The sequence below is a fragment of the Stylophora pistillata genome, chromosome 10 (genome assembly GCF_964205215.1).
Source record: "Stylophora pistillata chromosome 10, jaStyPist1.2, whole genome shotgun sequence".
Taxonomy (NCBI): Eukaryota; Metazoa; Cnidaria; class Anthozoa; order Scleractinia; family Pocilloporidae; genus Stylophora; species Stylophora pistillata.
Genome location: NC_142528.1, coordinates 15,483,646 through 15,498,087, shown reverse-complemented (window position 1 = coordinate 15,498,087; position 14,442 = coordinate 15,483,646). Strand labels below are relative to the sequence as shown.

Below are 14,442 nucleotides of genomic sequence, written 5' to 3'. Positions count from 1 at the left end.
CTAGGTTATAAAAGCCGTCGATTATTTCGGTTTAATCAAGAATTAACACGAGTAACATTACACTTTTCGAAAACACTTATTTCATGAGACATTTTCCTGAAGGAGAGTTGATATTCAATGGTTTAATGAAACGATTGTTAATGTTTGGGCAGAATTATCCTCTTGACACTAGGTTCGCATTACAAGCAACGACTGCATTTTACATTATTATTTGTCATCCATTTACCAAAACAGTAAGTCGAGTTCCGCTTGAGAAGCACGTGGGAAATCAGCAGTCAGTGAGGTCTTCAGCAGGGAACCCAACTCAATAATTCATCAAAGAAAACTCCGACAAGATAAAAGCCTGAATGATTACCACGATTGGCACTGCACGTGCGTGCAAGAAATTATAATGGATGAACTAAGTTCATTTCGTTTTACGACTTCGTAAAAGAGTGAGTTTTTTAAAGACACGAAGAAGGGGCGTTATTATAGTTTCTATGATAAAGCGGCAGTGTGTTGTTTGATTCGGTGTCCGTTTTAGACGCAGCGCCTTCCCTTTCTGCGAACAAAACCGCCCCACGGCTCACTGTGAACAGCTAAGTACACATAAAACATTTATTTCTGCTTGAAGAAAGGCGGCTTCTTTGAAATGCATCGGGCAAAGTCGTCGACCATTTAAATTCAGTCATTGCTTGAATGAGAAAGAAAAGATTAACTTAACGATATAAACACGGTTTTCAAATTTCGATCGAGGGCAATAAAGAAGCCGGTCCTTCAGAAGTGTTTTTGAATAGTTTCGTTAACGACGTCTTTCAAAAGAAGTTCTATTCTAAAAGCTTTAAAGGTTTGCCGCTTCTCGGAGGAAAAAAGAAAAATTATCGGCCTAGAAATTTATAAACATTATTTTCTTTCTTTCTTCCCCCCCCCCCCCCCTCCCCGACAACGACAGTTATAAATCGTTTCTTCATTAGACCTACATGAGGTTTGCGTTAATAGAGTATTGAAAAATTTTATCGGGCGACTCGGTTACCATGGTTTTCCATTTCACAGACAGGTATTGTCGAGACAAAAAAAAGGAAAAAATATAACCGCTTGATTTTATGTCAAAATAAAGATTCTGTTGGAGGGTGCAGTGAATTCTTCATATTTTAAACTAAAACATCAAAGTAGGTAGCTTAGGTCACCTGCAAATAACACCTGTAGTTCTCCTCTGGCAGAGCGGAAAATCTTTTATAAGAACAATTTTTCAAAGCAATAGAAGAGGAAATTTACCATTTATTACCATTTTTTGCTTCTAGATCAACTTCAGACCATGAAATCTCACACTGAGAAACGGGAAACAGGCGAGTAACGGAAATGAAAACCATAGAAGAAAAAACACGAAAAAAAAAAAAGGGAGAAGACAATTTGGCACTCTTCCTGTTTCCCATTTTAGCAGCTATCAATTCCGTTAATTTTATTTTCTGTTGGATCGCACAACTGAAGGGCTCTACCTTTTTCGAACTGTGACATTCAATCAATAGTTTTATTACGTAGGGTCATGCCTTGTACTAAACCATTTCCGTTACTTTTCTACTTAAGTACATTTATCTATCTCTCCCGTAATTGAAGACTGGTAATCGAATTGTCTTTTAGTTTCTATCTATGAAAAACTCCTCAAAAGATTGTCTTGTTAGCAAAACCGACCAATGAAAAAACCGTAACCTCACTATCTTGACAGAACATATCACCTGGGAGGAAACTTCTCTCAGCAGCTAAATTAACGCGACACACCTGAGAAAAAACATTGCCTTAGGCAACAGGTTCTGAAAATAGAGACCGAAATCCAAGGAGATATACATATCCATAGCACGTACGATAACGCTGAACGCACGGAAACTGAACAACACCCAACAATGGGGCATTAGCAAGGACCCAGGCTCTAAAAGTAGCCACACACGAGGAAGGGAAAAGACATGCGAAGTTTTTAACATGCGCGTGTAGTTTCAAAACGATTTCCTACTGCGATTCCCCTCCCGTCTCCAACAAATAGAAAAAAAGTGGCGGCATTTTTGGTTTTAAATAAATGTACTAAAAAACACTCATCAACCAACAGAAAAGATAATAATAATAATAATAATAATAATAATAATAATAATAATATAATAATAATAATAATAATAATAATAATAATAATAAAACCAACGAACGGAAATTCAGAGTGCCTTGATGTCAAAAAGATACTTCTCACTACAAATACCAAATGAAAGACAGAGAATGGTTGGGAGAATCGCGCACTGGGGAGTTTATTTCTGTTAAAGATTGGAAAAGGAAGACCAACTCTTGCCATTTTCCGATCGGATACATCAGCGAATAAGGAAAGTCTCACATGCCTCCACAACATCGCTCGAACTGGCCACAAATGACCTGAAATCGATAACACTTTCAAGGATAATATTCTTTAAATAAAAAACGGACCAGACGATGCTTACAAGGACTATTACTGAGAAACATGTTTCGCCAACTCGATGAAAACACTTGTCTATAGATCTATTGGCTGTTATTCCATCTATTTCCCGCAAGGCGGAGAGACGGAAGAGACCCGATGATAGACGTTTACCTCTTGAATTCGTACAGCAGGCAGACAATTTGCTCTCTAACTCAACAGAAGTATTCCTCAGAATCATGATTCCATAATGAACAACTGTGACCGGCAAGTAACCAGGTTATAACACCATTTAAACTAGTTTTGACTTCGAACAATTTTCATATCTTTTCTAAATAGCTGCCATACTTAAAATTTCGGCGTTCCCAACAGCTGCGAAACACATGCAGAGTAACTACACCGGCTGAGAAAGATCAGTAAAACGGAAATGTTTTTAGTTAGTGGAAACGACATAAAACGATGAAAAACAACTATTGACGATGATAACCGGTGTTGACAGGTAAAAGAATTGGCCAAAAAAAAATGAAAGGAATATTAAGAACTGGAAGAAATTCAGTAGGTCAGTGTTCGCTTTGATTCAAAACTTAAAGAGAAGACAGAAATTAAAAAAGTCACCCAACTTTTATACCTACAGTATTACATTTCGAAAGTACCAGACCTCCACTCATGCGTGTCAATATCATCCAGGCGAGATTTAGTAAGAAAACGGCGCCATTTCCAATTTCCGCTCTCACGTGTTTCTAACAGTGTCATAAATAACTTTGACGAGGAAATGAGCTAGATTTCGAGCAAAATGAGCAAGCACTATCTTTGTCGCATGAAATCAAAACAAACAAAAAGTTGGCCAAAAAAAAATGAATTAAAATAACAATAATAATAATACACTAGTTGAGATACTCTGTCAGAACATTCAACAGGGTCTTGTTACCTTAGTACTCTTAACTGACTGTGGTCCTGGACCTTGTGTTAAAGGTCTGATCAAGGGCTCATCGGTTGGTTCCTTGTCAGGATGGTCCAGGTACTCCTTGGTCCTGAACGAGAGCCTTATTGCTTCGAGGCAGTGCATAAGTTCGTATGTCTGTGCGCTTGAGAAGATCACCTAAGAAATCAAGGATTCAGCATTATGTTCGGAGGGAAACGAAAAAAGGAATAGAGAGTATTTCGTCAAGTGATGTTTCCCTTAGCCATCCACCCTAGCTACTCGAATGTAGTGTTGTCACGTAATGCTACGGTCATCCAACCAAACGGTTGCGTGATCAAGTAACGACAACGATGAGAATAGCTGTCGCTGTGACTTTTTCACCGCGATTGAGAACTGAGTGCGTTTGACAGTGCAACATCAACACTTTACAGGAGTTAAATTTGCGCATTGATCGTGATCTCAATCACATATTGATGTCTGTCTGTGTTTGAATTAGATTTGTGAGAACTACTTTAAGTTTTACAGGAATAATCCTCTGTCCTGATGGAGTGGGTACACTGTAAAAAAAGAATTTCCCAAGTTGAGGGTAGGAAAGGTATGATCTTAAATCAAATTTCGTTCCGTTGGGGCATAATTCTCAGAACTATGCAAACGTTTTGGAGAAAATGCCTACAATTTTTTTTGAGCTAAGATAACCCCTGGTTCTTTGAGCAGAGTAACTTCCGCAAATTTACCTCTTTATGTTCCAGGAGAGGTAAGGTATCCGTTAGCAGCGTCAGCCACAACCTGAAAGTCACACAAAAAATGAAGCCATGGATGTCAGTGAAACATTGTCACGTAGAAGACTGCTTGGAACAATTTTTAACTGAAAACGGCATTTCATCGAGAACGGACATCGCATAGTTTCTTAACGAAAACCCCTGCGTTTACAATTTCAGTCTTTCTCTTTTCAACGGATCCACACATCTGATGACCTCGAGAACGCCCACAACACCAGACAGTGAAAAACTGCGGAGTATGTCAGGCATTTCGTTAAAGACATCATCGAAAACATGGATGCCGAAGGATGGCAGACCGTTAAGGGAACACATCACAAAAACAAAAACAACATAAATTGGAATAGGCCAATCAGAGCTGTTGAAGATCAACCAATCCCAAACTCAGCCGAGTGAGATGAACGCCAGATAATTATTGTTGTACTTCAACACGATAAACATTCGCAACCTTTTTTTTTAACGATATCAGGATAAAATGTTTTAAAAGAAAAGGTTAAAATACTGTTTTATATTTTACACTTAATATGCACCAATAAGAAAGTAGAAAAAATGTGAAAAAGTACTTTTATTAAAAAAGAAATGAATACAAGAGGTAACACTCTGGCCAAATTTCAAGAGAAGTAAAGAAAATTCTACGCCATACTCTAAAGTACCATGACTTGAAAAAGCAAACTCAAGGCTGGCCTACCCGTTAAAAGACCTCACCCCCCGGTTGTTCGAAGGTCGGATAACGCTATCCATTGGATCAATCTCTATCCGGTGGATAGCGTACAATGCCGGATCCAGGGGGTCCGGACCCCCCCCGTCCCTAACAAACCTGACGCTTACAACTTTGAAATTGAAATTCTTACATCGACAGGATCGTATATCATTTTAACGAGCTGATCTGTTTAATGAATCCAAGTAAACGCTAAGCAACCGAGGAATTATAACGTGCAACCACAACTGGTGGTGTGGGGGAGAAGTAATTTGCCTCAAAAGAGTCCAACAGTCTTTTCTGAACCAAAGTTTGGACCCCCCCCCCAATCAAAAATTATTGGATCCGCCCCTGGCGTAGTATGTTTTGCCATCACGTATTCGCTAGACAGCGATTTATCCGTTGGATAGCGTTATCCTCTATTTATTCAACTGGGCCCTGCCTTACGATTACCGCACATTCCCTTATAATCCTTCTCCTGATATTCATTGAAGCACCAAACCCAAATAATTCGATCAAAGCGTACTGAATGCACGACAGAGACCAGTGGGCGCTTGTTGGAGACTACACTGCCCACTTAAGCCCATTGGCCACAGCAATCAATCTACAATTACTTTCCGTAATACCACAAAACTATCCGGCGCTGGTCCAAGCGCAATATATTTAATTCACGTCGCGTTTGCTTGAGGCTTTGTTTTCTTTCAGAGCAAGCAGCAATATCGTTGTAAACTATATACTCTAAGATGCGAGCATACTAAAGGTCTGTCACGGAGTCCTAAGATCGAACACTGTTTTCTAAGTTGCCCAATTTGTCCTGTCCATATGACCTAAAGCTTCTGGTTATTATCATTCAATTTTATCAAACGAAATGTCCGCCTAAAAAGAAGTTTTAAAGTTTGCCGGTAGCTTCACGTTGTTTCTGTTTGCGTGCAAGTTCCACAGAGCCAATGCCGCCATAAAACACCGCTTGAAGAACTAATACTCTCAAGATATCATTGAAATAAGGATGTCAGTTTTAATTGTCTCCAAAGAGGCGGGCAAACGGAGGTCACGGGCTCTCATTTTATGCTCTAATTATTATTTTTCTTCCATTGAGTTCCTTCAAGGAAATAATACTGTCATTGGCGCAAAAAAATTCATCGCGTTGGCGTTCCTTTATTGCAAAAAGTTGTCGAGTTTCAAAGACAGAGGTGTTTTCGTGACGCTGCGGTTGCACACAAAGAGGAGTTGGAGGAAAATATTTGCGGAGATGTCGTGATTCGAGGGCCGAATATTTATAACTGCGGCAAACAGAGCCATTACGGTGCATTTTTGCCGTCACGAATGAACAACAGAGATGACGTTGTTCCAAAAACAGAACCGGCTAACGTCAGTAAAAGCTGAGTTTTCCTAAACGGGGAAAAGTCAATTAAAAAGTAAAAACTTCCTGAAAAAATTTACGCCCCCAAAGGCTATGTTCGTGTATCATCGCACGTCCGCCGACACTAAAGAATGGAACAAACAACGCACTTAATATAGATTAACTCTTCTTTGAACTTGTCGTATTTACCTTTAAATTTCGAGGTTCAATACAATACCTGTAAGCCTTCCTTTACGCAACGGAAGGTTGGATTTCCTTAGACACGATGGTAACAGGAGCCTTAGGCAAGAATTCTTGAAAAAATTGGACGAAGTTGTACCAAAATTGTTTGCGATCAACTACAAAGCACTCCTTGCAACGACCTCTAGTACAAATTTGACCCATAATTAGTATGTGTGAGATACTCAAAAGTAGGCGTCGCAAGATAAAAGGAAAGTCACAATTAACCCCGGAACAAGATAGTATACCGCATTCACTCGATTAAATGCTACCCTCCGAATTCATTCGAGAGCAAAAATTGCATAATATGCGCCACTCTGGAAAAAACACTACGGCTAGCAATGCAGCGCTTACTCGGGGAATTCAGCGAAATACATGCTATTGTAGAGTACAACTTTGCCTAACATAATAATTTGGATATATCAACAAAGTTGAAATGGTAAATTGGCCAACGTAACGATTACAAAAGCTGACGTTTCGAGCGTTAGCCCTTCGTCGGAGGAGGGCTAACGACGAAGGGCTAACGCTCGAACGAAGGGCTAACGCTAGCTCCGACGAAGGGCTAAAGCTCGAAACGTCAGCTTTTGTAATCGTTACGGTGGCCAATTTACCATTTCAACTTTGTTGATATATCCAAATTATTTCGTTACTTCCACCGACGCAGCCCCAAACAGTTTCTTTCGAAACTATCAGCCTTTATTCATTTGCCTAACATAGCTTGAGAAACTTATTTTCCTGTATTTCCATTTATTTCGAAATGACCATAGTTACCTACATTTCTAGGTTTTTCTCGAGGGGGGGGGGGAGGCGGGGAGGCAGGGCAGCAGCGGGGAGGGAGGGCAGCAGTCAAGTTGAAAGCTTTGGAAACATAAAGCAAGCAAGTAGCGTAAATGGCATTGATTGACAAATTAATTGTGCGAGTGTCTTTCTGTCAACATCCCTTGGCACCATTTTGGAGAAAAACAAGGGGAAAAAAATGAGAATCGGTCTCAAATAAACGCCACAGCCAAACAAGCGTTGCCACTGGGTCGCAAAAGAATAAAAAAAAATTCGCCAACGCCGCAGCGCCTCATCTAATAAAAACCACAGGCAGCCCAAGCTCTCTTTGAGAACCACACAAGGAACAGAATTTGCATATCGATTTATAAGGATTTGAATGGGATTTTCCACAAGATATCCATAGAGATAGTTAAAAGTGAAAATATTAAATAAAAATGGTTTACCTTATTTCATACGTGTGTTGTTTGCTCCTGGTATCGTTATTTTACCGATTTCACTTGATTTAAGCGGTTTTTTTAATCCTGGTTTTCTCTTCTCTTTCTGTGGTTGAGAACCAGGATACAAAAAAACCGCTTAAATCAAGTGAAATCGGTAAAATAACGACACCAGAAGCAAACAACACACGTATGGAATAAGGTAAGCCATTTTTATTTAATATTTTCACTTTTAACTATCTCTATGGATATCTTCTAGAAAATCCCATACAAATCCTTATAAATCGATATGCAAATTGTGTTCCCTGTGTGGCTCTCAAAGAAGGCTTGGGCCGCCTGTGATAAAAACGAGACGGTTACTAAGTAAAAACGATTGAACACAATAGGTTACAAAGGAAATTGAGACAGATGCTACACATGTGAGTGTTAAAATAATTCAAAGTGAGGAAGGCGACCACTGAAAAAAGATTTATGAATTCAATTGTTTGTGGGATCGGCAAGGGCATCACCTCTTTCAAATTTGCGTTGGTAGTAAGACGTAGTAATCATTTAAAACAAGCGAATTAATAACGGGATGTTTACAGCAACGTGCGAGGGAAGGAGGGGTTCTTCCGTTACCGCGCCGACAACTTTTAGCGCCATTTCTCGATAGGTCCGAACCATTTTTCCCTAAAATCCGGTGGAAAATGACGCATTTCTTTTCTAATTTAATTGGATTTAGAATGTTAATGGACGATGGTGGCTGTGTGGGCTTGCTTGGTCTGCAGTGCATGATTCTTAGTTATATCTTAGTTAGGCTCAGACTATTCCTCCCCACCCCCCCTCCCCCGCCCACGTCTTAAGGTCCCCTAGCCTAATTCTGCTATTTATTCGTATATTTTATGCTATTTAATCGTATATTAATACTTAGTTATTTATTATTTTATTTAAATTATCTTGTTGTGTCCTTACTTAGTGGTTTCATTACTGCTATTTTATAATTGACACATGAATTAAGTTCATCATCATCATCATCTAAAAATAACGCACGCTAGGTATGCGAAAGACGCCAACAAAGAGTATAAGGCGCAATTGGTCTTCCGATACCGCACCGACAAGTTTTAGCGACAATTCACTAAAGGTTCGAACTCTTCAGAAGAGACCAGTTTCCCCTACAATCCGGTAGGAATTTACATTCTTTATTTCTCAATTTATTTACGCTAAGTATGAACAGGACGCTGGAAAGGGTGTAGGGCAGAGATTTGTCTCCTGTTACCACATCGACACCTTTAAGCGACAGTTTACCAAAGTTCCGACACTTCAAAAGAAGACCGTTTTCTCTGAAATCCGATAATCAAATTCTGCTCGTTGCCATCAATACGAAAATAGACGTTATGGAGAGTTCTTCCTTAACAAAATAAATGAATATGTGCATTGAGGATTCATCCAGCTTAAAACTGTCCGTTTTTTACGGGAATTTTCAAGAAGATGTGGTAGGAAATCTCTTTTTCTCTCCTTGTTAAGATCTCCTAATAAAGCCTGACGTGATCACGACGTGATTTCTCCTTACAATACCTATACATTTCCAGGCAGACTGAAAGCTGCTGACAACTGCGAAACAAGGGACACTGTTTGATTCAGCGCTAAATTTCCAAACTCAGATGTGTAAAAAGTGAATAAGAGACAGTGCAAAGATTTCATATTTAGATCTTCTGGAGTGCACGGGTCAACAAGAATTGCCTTAAAATACCACAGCCTTGACCTCATCAGTTAAACTTGTCTTGTCTGAAGGACTTAATTCTTTGACTCTCTTTGACTTTGCAACCTTACTCTTACTAATTTCTGAGCTCTTGGACAGCTTATTCCGCCCAAGGTCAATTTGAATAGCAAAAGGACGGTTCAGGTGGTCTTTGAATGCCACCTATAACGAGAGTAAAGCCAAGTTTATTTTTAATTCCCGAATCAGTCTAAAAACGAGACGAAAAAAAACAAAACCTTGTCTCAAATTGCCGACTTGGATAGGTCAAGGTGACTGAAAAGATTATATACAATGAATATATGAAGTTCATATATTTTGAACTGCGGTATTAAATACGTATGATGCACGATCCTTCGCAGTAGATAGCGGTATTTATGCAATAGCGAAAATCAGACCTGAGAAAAATCAGGCCTGTACGGGATTCGAACCACTGACCTCTGCGATACTAGTGCAGCGCTCTACCAATTGAGCTAACAAGCCATCTGGGAGCAGGCCGTTAAGTTGATTCGTAATAAACTCGTGATGATAAATCAGATACTGTGAATATATGAAGTTCATATATTTTGAACTGCGGTATTAGATACGTATGATGCACGATCCTTCGCAGTAGATAGCGCTATTTATGCAATAGCGAAAATCGGACCTGAAAAAAATCAGGCCTGTACGGGATTCCAACCACTGACCTCTGCGATACTAGTGCAGCGCTCTACCAATTGAGCTAACAAGCCATCTGGGAGCAGGCCGTTAAGTTGATTCGTAATAGACCCGTGATGATAAATCAGATACAAGGGTACAGGTCTGACTTTTTTCAGGTCTGATTTATTTTTTCAGGTCTGATTTATTTTTTCAGGTCTGATTTTTTTCAGGTCTGATTTTTTTCAGGTCTGATTTTCGCTATCGCATAAATTGCGCTATCTACTGCGAAGGATCGTGCATCATACGTGAAAAGATTATCTCATGCAGTTTCTTCACTTTAAGTGCTATTGGGTTATTTAGTTTTATTCGATAAAAAGACTGAGAAGAAGTCCCGTTTTCTAAAAACCAACACACCAATTGCTCTTTTCGGTAACCCAATTGTGTTAACTTACAAACTTCATGTCTAAAAAACCAAAACGAAAAAGTAATCTATGCAAAGCCGACTCGGTAATGCGATCTCTACGTACATATAAAAACTATGAAATTAAAAAGAAAAAAAAGAACTATTGACTTGTCGAGCTAAAGATGCAACTCAGACGAAACAAAGCAATCGATGTGTTGGATTCACAAACCTCTTGCTTAAATCATCCAGACTTTTCCCTTTCGATGAGGAATGGTGGTTAAAATTAAAACAAAACTAACAGCCAGGGACACCAACCGTCGTTGAAGGAGCTTAGTTACTTAGTTACGTTTACTTTACTTTATAGCACCCAAACGACATTTGCCAAATTGAAGGAAAGAAAGATATACGTCTGATATCTTAGTAGACGTTTTGGTGTGTGGTACGGCTTGGTATTTTCACGGAGTGCGCAGTATTTTGACGAGCTCGCAAGGTCGCCTTCCCGTTTATTTTTAGCCCTCCTAAATAAAGTTAGAAAAAAATGTAGAAATTTTCAGACATTTCCGAATGGGAGTTGCTAGATCATCATACCACTGGCGAGATGAGACAACCAGGATCAATCAAAACGAAAAACGGATTACACATCCTCTAAAATTAGACGTATGTATTGTTTCGACCGGTTTGGTTTAAATTGGATTTATAAGACTTTGCCAGATATCCCATGTTGTGAGCGGGTGAATTTTAGTCGAGCGTCGAGATATGATTTCAGTCTGGATGCGTGGGCTTTCCTAAGTTATCATATGAACTTGGCAGCTCCAAGACAGTACATTAGCGGATAAAATAAAATACCAAATCACTTCCCACCTCACCCCCTATTTTTTGGGTATATCGTAACGGAATAAGTACTTTTTCCCAGGGGCGGGGTGGGGTGAGGTGGGATGGAGGACACTAGAGGAATGGGTGATAAGTTTACCATAAAATTGCTTTACTGCCACTCATAAAGAACGCACAACACTAGGTTTGAGCTTCAGATCCCATGATCCTGTTGGAGACTTAAGTCTGCTACATCACACACCAACTAATAACTAACTTCTACCATAAATACCACTACATTATCCAACAGACCTCAGTCGATCAAAGGGCAGACAGATAACGCTATCCGACGGATAAATTGCTACCCAGCGGATAAGTGTTAACAAAAAGGTACTGCACTATCTACCGGATAGGGATTTATCCAGAGGATAGCTTTATCCAAGCTTTGAACAACCGGGGCCAGTTAGATACGGTGTGGGGAAAATCTTATCGGCTACTGGGTAAATTTTCTTTCCTACTGCTCAAGAAAATTTATGGCGCTTAGAAAAGGAAATTACATCATACTTGATCGTAAGAGTGCGATGTTAAAGAGATTTAAGTCAATATGGTCACTTCTTCACAACAGCTACTTTGGCCTCTGGTACATCCTAACCTATTTCAATTGAAATTATTAATAAGATGCCCCTACAAACTGTCGTCTGGGGAGCAGCGAAAAAGCGCTAGATTTCTTAGGTTATGTAACTCTGGAAAAAAGGCGTGAGAGCCATATACGCAATCTAGTTAAGAAATGTTGAAGTAACCGTTGTCCACAGTTCTTTATGCACGACTTTAATTGTAACAAGGATGTATTGCCCAGAACAACAAGGAGCAGTGGTAAACTTTGACTCCCATCTATAAAGTTAGAATGTACGAAAAAGGCCCTTTGCTATCATGGTTGTGTAATTTTTAATCAGATTTAGTTTTTAAGATTTTTATGACTTTCCTTGTAATTTAATTTTTAAGTCCTTTATATTACATTTCATAGCTATTTTTATTTGTACTTAATTATCACTATCATTTCTATCCAATTTAGTTTATCATATATGTAGGGCCTCTATGAATAGCGGTTTTTTTCCTTGTACAAAAAAACTGAAGGAGTTACCCTATTGAAATAAAGTTTCTATCTATCTATCTATCAGTTTTTCTATAATCTTTGGAAGTCAATCACTTTTTCAGATTTAGTAAAAAAAAAAAAAAAAAAGAAAACAGTTGAGCAAATTCGCCATTGAGCAAACCGTGTAAAAGCGAGACATAGATGACAGCAGAAACGGTATTAAGACAGATGAAACATTGCCCAAACTGAGAAACGCGAGTGAGGTGGGGGTGGGGGCGGGGGCGGGGGCGGGGGCAGGGGCGGGTCAGAACAAGAGGACTCTTCCTAAGCCCTTCTCTTGCATAGATTACAAACTCATACTTCACTAAAATTTAGGCCAAGCGGGTAAAGTATCGAAGCCAAACAAGAGACGGTTTCAAGTTGTGTTCGAGCTGAGAACGAGCCAGGCATAAACCGTTTACAAGCTGAGCATAGCCTGGACACGTCGAGCAAAGCCCGAATTTGAGCCGAGTATGAGCTTGAAACGAGTTGAGCATGATCCGAATACGAGCCAGACACTGCTTGAATGCCAGCTGTACATGAGCCGAGAACAAGCTCTGCAGGAACCGAACACGAACCGAACACGAGTCGACTACGAACCGGGCTTCGCTGAACAATAGCCAAACATGAGCAGGACCGAGCCAAAAGAGTTGAAGCATGTAATCACTGAGTAACAGTCATAAAAACAAGAAATATTGAGTGAAAATAATAATAGAGTGAATTTGGTGCATTAAAATGTTTCGTATCAGTTTAGTTCCTCTTGTAAGTGGGTTTACACAACGCAGTCTACCTTTGCTTAAGTTGACAAGAGGCAGGAAGAATAAAGAAGTGCTAGTATTTGATTCACCTTTGTGGAGCGAGCTTTGATGTCAGCAAAGAAATCAGCAAATTGGCAGCTTCATGAAAATTGCTTTCTTCGTACATCTTATGAAACTCGCGATATTTCCCTGTAGAAAAAAGAAAATTAGAGAAACAAAATGGCAAAGTAAACAGAGTTTATAACCAGTAAGCACCCAAACTCCATCGGAAAGTTCGCGACACATCAACGAAAAACGTAGTCATATTCGTCATCGGTGCTCTATCGACATATAACCGAAAAAATCTTTAAGTCTGGACTTACCAAGAAACGTTAGTCGATCGCTTAAGAGCATGGCGGATCCAAGATTGTCAATCAGGTCCAGATTTGAAAATCCCCCGCTCTTACAGTACTCAGTCAGAAACCTGTCAAATTGATAAGGCGATAGAACACTTAGATTTAATTGACTAATTCACAAAGAAAATCTTGGCACCACTTACCGCCTGAAGGCGAAGGTTAGTCGGCATGGAAACACATATAGGAACCGGCCAAACGAAAATCGAAACAAAAACACCAGCATCGGCACAAGAAGTGAAAAAAGTTTCATTTGCCCCTACCTGCATTTGCGCTTGCGTTTGTATTCCACACTAGTGAACCGATGCAATGCAAAATCAAGTGCCAGAATGAGGGATAACGCAAGGTAACACAAAAAAGGGAGCTTGAGCACAAACGGTTTTGAGACGTGAACGGCAGCCGGAAGTTAAAAGTTCTCATTCCTGATGCTCACTACAACTTTATGGTCAGCAAAGTTTGGTTTAAAGTGCTAAAATGGAGACCTCACTGTCGATACATTGGCGCCAAAGTGCGCCAGAATTAGTTTTATTCTTCTCTCTTCGCCGTCCGCGTCGCAAAATCGTCTCTCCTTAAGTTCTGTAATAATTCCGAGCTACCGGAGCTGACTTTTGACCAGAAAAGGTATGTTTTATGACATAGAAGAGAAAATTTTTTCAATTGAGTGTCCAGAGTAATTCAAAATTGCTTTGGTTTTGTTTTACTTTGCTATTTGATTGATCCAAAACAAAATCGCGCCAGCATATCAAACAATCAGATTCATAACATGAAAATTTATCGCGATTTGCCACTCGCGTTTTCTGGAGTTTCGGTCAATTTGCTTGTTTGTACTTTGCGTTCTCACTTGGTGCTCGTGATATTTCTTTTTATCTGAATGGCTAATGAGATTACTTTGGTCTTGGTTTTTCGACATTCAGTCAAAAAGCGCTCTAGTTAACACATCTAATTTTTTCACAAATGTTTCTCAAGCTACGTAGGCTC

The 14,442-nt window shown here is 39.5% G+C and overlaps 2 protein-coding genes and 1 pseudogene across 6 annotated transcripts in view; all 3 read right to left on the bottom strand.

Moving 5' to 3' along the window:
- The window catches only part of LOC111333298 (uncharacterized), a 99,878-nt gene extending 87,578 nt beyond the window's left edge, over positions 1–12,300 (bottom strand). Inside the window, exon 1 of the mRNA XM_088736583.1 lies at positions 12,286–12,300. The gene's annotated coding sequence lies outside the window, so the exon portion shown is untranslated. The remainder of the gene's footprint in view (positions 1–12,285) is intronic.
- Positions 1–14,442, bottom strand: part of LOC148721943 (uncharacterized) — a 547,091-nt pseudogene that overhangs the window by 403,478 nt on the left and 129,171 nt on the right. The window lies entirely within an intron of this gene.
- LOC111333301 (nuclear pore complex protein Nup85) overlaps positions 1–14,442 on the bottom strand; it is a 48,231-nt gene that overhangs the window by 4,814 nt on the left and 28,975 nt on the right. For all 4 annotated transcript variants that reach the window (XR_015992636.1, XR_015992637.1, XM_022938841.2 and 1 more), the window contains 4 exons: positions 13,435–13,535; positions 13,162–13,261; positions 4,064–4,115; positions 3,336–3,506 (listed from right to left, as the gene is read on the bottom strand). Coding sequence is in view for 2 of the 4 variants with exons in the window: in XM_022938841.2 (XP_022794576.2) it covers positions 3,336–3,506; positions 4,064–4,115; positions 13,162–13,261; positions 13,435–13,535 (424 nt within the window). In the remaining 2 variants the exon portion in view is untranslated. The remainder of the gene's footprint in view (positions 1–3,335; positions 3,507–4,063; positions 4,116–13,161; positions 13,262–13,434; positions 13,536–14,442) is intronic.